The sequence below is a fragment of the Notothenia coriiceps genome, unplaced genomic scaffold, assembly GCF_000735185.1.
Source record: "Notothenia coriiceps isolate Sejong01 unplaced genomic scaffold, NC01 NC01_scaffold00036549, whole genome shotgun sequence".
In the NCBI taxonomy this organism is placed as follows: Eukaryota; Metazoa; Chordata; class Actinopteri; order Perciformes; family Nototheniidae; genus Notothenia; species Notothenia coriiceps.
The window spans coordinates 137,367-144,579 of record NW_011369250.1 but is presented as its reverse complement, the minus strand read 5'-3'; the positions used below and the strand labels follow the sequence as shown (position 1 = coordinate 144,579).

Sequence of the window (7,213 nt, the reverse complement as noted above, 5' to 3'; positions counted from 1 at the left end):
CTTCACGCGAAACCCAAATAATTCTCTTATTTAATTTCTGCAGTTTCTATGAAGTCTTCCTCTCGTCCTATTTATACGATATGTAACTTTTGAACATGCTGCTCTTGTGGACAAACGATAAAACCCTCAGTAGCGTCTTAGCTTAATATGCCAAAACAGACCAACCCCCTCCCGAAGGCGAAAGTAAACTGTAAACCTAGTGTCTGCCAAGAATATTTATGTAGCATAACCTTATCCGGTTTTTGTTAGCACGGGGTGACAAATCGATCTTCGACCCCAAAGAACCGTAATACGATATAGTTTAGACTATGATTACAGCTAACATATAGCCGCCCATTGTAAATACCCCCATTGTGATATACCTCTTCTTGGAAACCGGTCTTACCGAAGTCTCGTCCAAATCATATTACTCGTATTGGACCGAGGTTCCGACGTCGAGACGTCGGTTTGTTACCCAACGCAAATAACGAACCACACCCATATAGTGCACTCGTTTAAGCGAGTGGGACTGGGTACCGCACCAACTCCTTCCAGAGGTCTCAGGAGAGGGAGTGTCAGCGCCAAACCGGATGACGAAGTCGTCGAAAGTTTCAGAGACAAGACGAACGTCACTCGCCTCCTAGAGTCGACATGACCACCAAAGGAGTGTTTTAGAGAGACCATCCATCAAAGTCGATACCCGTCGCGTCTACAGTTAGTCCAAGCCGAAATACTCTCTACTTATGGGTGTTCTGGACAATGTGTACTTGTGCGAGCCAAGTGTAATGGTATCTTTTTCAATATTTTGAAAACTTATGAAAAGCAGACCGCAATGTCGTTGCCATTACAACGGTGGCGATAAGACCGAAAAGTCCGGGACATCTTAATAGACTACATCTTTAGGACGGAGCCAAAGTGACTATTATTTGCTTCTACGTCTATAATTAAACAAAGAGTTCTGTTTCGTCGTCACAACCAAAGATCAAGACGTTAGAAGGTCACTATTTCTTTATAGGACTGTGTCGTACACAATCAAAACTCTAATCGCACGACACTCCATAAACACCTAAAACTTACTTCCGGTTCTCCACCCTCGGCCTAATGACAGAGAATAATATAAATAGACCACAAGGACCTTTCAAAATCTTACCCGTAGTTTCGTATGAGACCATGCGGTACTGAGTTAGAAACATTGAAAGCACACAATGTACCACTCTTTTACTTCAGAAACATCAATGGGGGGGATAAGATGAGGCCACATCTGAAGACTACACACAAATATGACTCAACCAACATTTTTACATCGTATAAATGAATTGCCCGCTTCTAGACATCTATTACATCGAGTTTAATGTACCTTATCATCAGAATCAGAATCAGAATACCTTTATTATTCCCACAGAGGGGAAATTTGCAGCGTTACAGCAGGAAAGAGCCACAGACAGCTAAGTGTTGCATATCTGAAATGCGTTAAAAAAAGAAAAAAAAAAAGGAAATCATCATTCATTTTCAGGTGTTATGTATTGCCTTAAAAGCATATCATTAAGTTATTTACCTAATTCCAATTACATTGAGGTGCCCAACTGTAAAAAGCACAGTTAAAGCCAGTTTATTTTCTAAGGCTCAAGAAAAAAGACCCAAAGATACATCTGTAGTCCCACAGTAGATGTCATTTGCAATGTGGTTGACGAATGGTAGCGTGTTGTTTTGTACTACACATAGGATTAAATAATAATTGTAATCAATTTGAATAGTTTCCACTTCAAACAAAGGAATATTTTCCGTCATGCATGCCGGCTTCTGTTCGGCAACTATGGCACAGTCGGCACTTGGCTTCAAAGACCCGCCTCCTTGTTGAGCCCTCATTGGCTCCCTGAGCGATGTCCCATGTTCTAGCATCACTGATCAAGAAGAGAGACAGCAGGCATTTCTCTGCTTTAGCTCCGAATATCCCTGTAATGTTTTTCATGTCTATAAAAAGCGGTTGTTTTTTTGGAGCTCAGGCTTTAATAATGGCTCCTTTCTGGCAAGGCACGCAGTTTCCCGACAGTCCACTCAGCTGGGGCCTACTGCAGGCTGTGCTGTGTTGATAATACATTTAGCTGATGAGTGTAGATTGTGCTCTCCACTGATCTACTTCTCATTAGTGTACGTGCACATTGGCCCGTGTTTATTCCTGTGTGGGTATCTTTGTGTTGTTCTTACATCTATGTATGAAAGTGAGCTCTTATTTTTGAGTGTGACTCCCATGTTATCTGTCTCTGTAGATTCCTCGCTACATTCTTACACTCCACGAACTCCTGGCCCACACACCCCATGAACATGTAGAAAGAACCAGTCTGGACTACGCCAAATCCAAGCTGGAGGAGCTTTCCAGGTACTTTTGTATAAAGACATTTAAATCAAGACTTCAACTGAGCGACACCTCTTTTCACAGCATACTGGTCAAATGTCAGGTTTTTTAAACAATAAGAGTGCATTTTATGTTATGCCACACATTTGTAGATAGATACATTTACATCTAGCAAATAGTCACACAAACGGTAGTATAACCAAAATAAATATCAACTGTATAACGTAAAATTGAGTACATACAACTTGCATTACTGAAGGCAACTCGGATTACTTTATTAACTTTCTTACATATCATTTATCTTGTTCAAATATTGGCAAATACTGTAAATCCAAATCATGCTAAATTCATAAGATTAACAGCAATAATTCCTGTGGTTATTCTCATTTGTGTGTTTCATTTTATTCTGGATTTAGTACAGATTTAATGAGATTGATTCAATGTTTATTTTCCCCAGAATCATGCACGATGAAGTGAGCGAGACCGAGAACATCAGGAAGAACCTGGCAATAGAGCGCATGATCGTAGAGGGCTGTGAGATTCTTCTTGACACCAGCCAGACGTTTGTAAGACAAGGTAACTCCTGCCTTCAAGTACTGTACTTCAGATCCCAGTGAGGAAAAGCAGGATCTCAGCAGAGGGGATTGCCTGTCCCTCCTTACCTGTCTGACAGCCTGATCTCACACCTCAGCCCTGTATTGAGGGGGAAATTCTTTTCTTAGAAAAAAAGGCCAATCCCTCTCTCTCTGGGGAAAAATGTACTCCTCATGAGTCTTTAATTTCCAAGTGTAATTAGACTGTTCAGAGGCAAACTGATGATGAAACTGGGACTGTAAATGTCAAACGTCCCCAACAGGCCTCGACGGGTGAGCAGAGGGAATACAGAAATTACATTATTTAATCCTTAGTGTCTCATGTGACTCTGCATGTATTCAAATGTAAAGGAAGCAAGACAACCAGTTTTTTAAAAACATTTTCTTCCATTTCTTGTCATTGCCTCTTTTCCACTAGCATATGTGTCTTTCTCCCTCTCTCTTCCTCCTGCCTCCTTCTATTTACACACACTCTTTTTTTCCCACATACAGGGTCTCTCATCCAGGTGCCGATGAGCGAGAAGGTCAAAATCACCCGTGGGCGACTGGGTTCTCTGTCTCTGAAGAAGGAGGGGGAGAGGCAGTGCTTTCTCTTCTCCAAGCATGTAATCATCTGCACCAGGGGATCTGGGGGAAAGCTTCATCTCACCAAGGTGGGCCTGAGCTGCTGAGCTAGCAGTGGAGTTGCTCCTTATTTCAAACATCACAACCTTAAGGCACCGCAAAAAAAATGAATCTCTGAGCTAAATTGAACGGATTAACTGACAGGAGATGAAAGCTCAAGGGTTAGTGATGTCGTGGCTTTTATCAATGGCGATGACCGCTGACGCACTCATGAGCACACACACACACACACACACACACACACACACACACACACACACACACACACACACACACACACACACACACACACACTATACACACATTCAAACTGCATGTGAGTTGAAGAGAGGTGAACGTGAAAGACTGAATTTGCTCAGAAAATGAGACAGGAGACAGTTGTGAGAGATACAAGGAAGCATTGAGGAATCTCTTTCTTTTATTCTCACTGAAACGTTCGCCTCTTGTTGCCGTCACAGCTGCAGCCCCCCCACAGCTTTAAAGGCTTGGCTGTGATGCTTGTCAGTGTGTTAATGGCTGCTCAGTGCATCTGTGGCTACAGTATCAGAAAGTCATCAAAAGAGTGGTGCAGGGATGACGTATTTGTGTCGGACGAGTTAGCATCACAAGGGACAAAAACATGGGACTGGATTTTGGAATATTGCATAAAATAATCTCTGTGACAAACACATGTTTATGATACTTACACGCTTTGTTCGGCAGGATAATCTGCACGTATTAACACCACTTTTATGAGTTGTGAAGCGTAAATGCCATCCCAAGGAATAAAAAGCTAACGTTAGGCAATAAAGGAACTACATCACGGTCACATTCATCACGCCAATCACCATCGCTAAGCTAAAGGCGGCTAATGATCGGCGTGATGATGTTTACTAGTCTCATTTAGACACTTTTTAGCAACTGCATTTTTTAAGACACGTAGAAGCTTTAGATATTCAGAAGTTGTGTATACTTATGTATTTTATGTTGTAGATTCAAAAAACGTTAACTTTGAGACGAGGGAACCAAAAGTCGTATCATGCTGACTCATCTCTGGGTTTTAGGACTCATTTTTGCACCACTCAATAACAGCTTTAATTGATGGACTGAAAGGTCAGATTCCATGTGTTGTTAAAGTATCTCAGGGCCCCTGGCTAACCTTACAGGCGTGTATTTGATATCAAAATGAATTCAGTTCGAAGAAAGGTGTGGTACAAATGGAAATGGCATCAGAAAAGCGGTGTATCACGGGTCTGTGTCCTCTGGCCCTTTTTGATCTCACGGCTGGTGCGATCCTATTTGAAAGACCGTCCATTGTTTCATCCATTTAGACATTAGTGTGAAATTGTCGTAATTAACATTTTCATTATTGAGTTACGGTCAATTAGGTGTTTTATGAGGTCACAGTGACTTTGGCCTTCAACTCCCAAAATCCTAATCAGTTCATACGCCTCCGCCTTAGAGCAAACAATGAAATGGCAATCCATCAGACACTTGCTAAAGGGTTAGTGCGGATTCACAAACTAACCGATTAAGGCCGCAGTAGAACAAAAACTTGGCAGAATTACTGTTTTGTTGTCAATAGTCTGGTGGTTTTAGTGAGAGGAAAGAAACGACTTTAGCTACCCATTTGAAAGAGGTTGTCGTATGACAGCAAATAAATCTAAATATTAAAAATGTAGCTGTCCCTTTTTCCAGTTGCTAAAATACGTGAGCATTAAAGCTGATGCTCCCGTCCACAGCAGTACAATGGTTTTGCATGTCATAACTTCTTCCAAAAAACCCCAATCAGACTAGCAATGAGCCATTATGCTTATAAGGTGTAGCTTAACTTAGTGAAGTGTCTTTAACATGTAACATTAACAACAATATATGAGCACATGGTTGCTAGCATTAGCATTAGCAACTGCCTCTTGAGTGATAGCAAAGCCAAGTGCTCAAAAACAGGTAGAAGGAAGATTAGCGAATACCAGCGGAGATCAGCAACAGGTAACTAAACTCTCCCTCTCTGCCTCACCCGGGACCCTCACCCCTTTAAACCCCCCCCCCTTCCTACCACCCCCCTCCAAACCGCATATATCAATTCCTTTAGATGCTTCCCCCTCACACAATTGAAGTAACTAGGATTTTTGCGCTTCGGCCTCAGTTGGATATGTGTGTCTGTTGGTGCACATTGGTGTTATTTTCATTGGATAGCAGTGTTGACACCACACTTACACAACACACTTACAACTTATTCACATTTCAACGACACACCACCACTACCACACACACTTACACACACATTTACACACACACCATCTATTCACCACACCACCAATTGAAGCACCAGCCTTTTAGTCCATTACATATTTATGTTCCTAATTTAATTTCCTTCTTGCTACTCATGCCACACACGTGCCGATACATCTCCAACATTACTCCACATGTTAAACCCTTTCTTCTTCCCCCTCCTTCCTCTCCCCCTTCTTTTATTATCTCTAATCTCTTCCTCCTCGCCCTGCCTGCGAAGCCCCTCTTTCCAGTCTGCCTTCCCACAACACACACACACACACACACACACACGCACGGCACGCGACACACACACACACACACACACACACCACACACACACACACACACACACACAACACACACACTCCTCTGTAGCAGTAACTCAGAGAAAAGGGACAAAAAGAATAGGAAACTGTTGGTATTATGACACCAAAGGCAGCGATTCACACACGTTTAAGAGGAGGACCTATTTAAATGTAACACAGCTGCCATGAATTTATTAGGTAATGGGATTTTAATTTATTACCCTGTGAGGATTCCTGTTTTTTTCATTTTAATTGGCTGATGTAGCTCACTATTCAGGGAATAATGTATCTACTATAGAAGCTCAGTTACTCACAGTGTTTGACCTTTCATTTATGGGTACGATACTTTTAAAATGGGCATGTGACTTAAAAAGGACAAGAATGCTGTGTACCTTTTGTTCTTTTTAACATCTGAATAATGTGCAGCTCAAGGAAATATTATGTGAATCAATCAATATCTACATTATTACTGCCATAGAGGAACTCAGCTTTGTGGGAATGCTGCTTTTATTTCTTGATAGAGAGTTGATTACGGTTGATAATAACCAATGACTGCAGGCAGCCGGATCCTTCTGCAGGGGTTCCACTGATCCACTTCAACCCAAAATACAGAAACACCTGCTCTGCACAGGTGCATCGGCAGCAGAGAGGGAGATGAGAGAGAGATGGGAGAGAAGAGACGAGAGAGGATGGTGAGAGTCACAGAGCCCGGATTTTGTGAGGAGAAGAGAGATGAGAGGAGAGAGAGATGAGGAGAGAGAGAGATGGGATGAGAGAGAGAGAGAAGAGATAGATAACCTGCTTTCAAATAATACAGATATCAAACAGAAAAGATACAGTCGATTCCAGGTCAGAGTACCAGCCACATAACTATTCAATTTGCTTAAGTCCATTCTATGTAGTTCAAAGATAACATGCAATGGTAACAAGTAAAAAACCCACTTCTAAACGAAGGATCCCAGCCTTAGAATTCACAACAGCAAAATGTGTTGCAATATCTGTCTGTAAATTCCACTTTAACTTTGTTTAGACTCCAAATTACAAAGTATTTGTAGCGTTACTGAACATTAGGTTTATATTATTATTCCCACTGGATTATTCACACA

The 7,213-nt window shown here is 41.7% G+C and overlaps 1 protein-coding gene across 1 annotated transcript in view; it reads left to right on the top strand.

The window, feature by feature from the left end:
* The first annotated feature begins 2,250 nt into the window (after positions 1 to 2,250).
* The window catches only part of rasgrf1 (Ras protein specific guanine nucleotide releasing factor 1), a 36,205-nt gene continuing 31,242 nt past the window's right edge, over positions 2,251 to 7,213 (top strand). Inside the window, exons 1-3 of the mRNA XM_010792741.1 lie at positions 2,251 to 2,356; positions 2,790 to 2,908; positions 3,418 to 3,578. Coding sequence (XP_010791043.1) covers positions 2,794 to 2,908; positions 3,418 to 3,578 — 276 coding nt within the window. The 5' untranslated portion in view covers positions 2,251 to 2,356; positions 2,790 to 2,793. The remainder of the gene's footprint in view (positions 2,357 to 2,789; positions 2,909 to 3,417; positions 3,579 to 7,213) is intronic.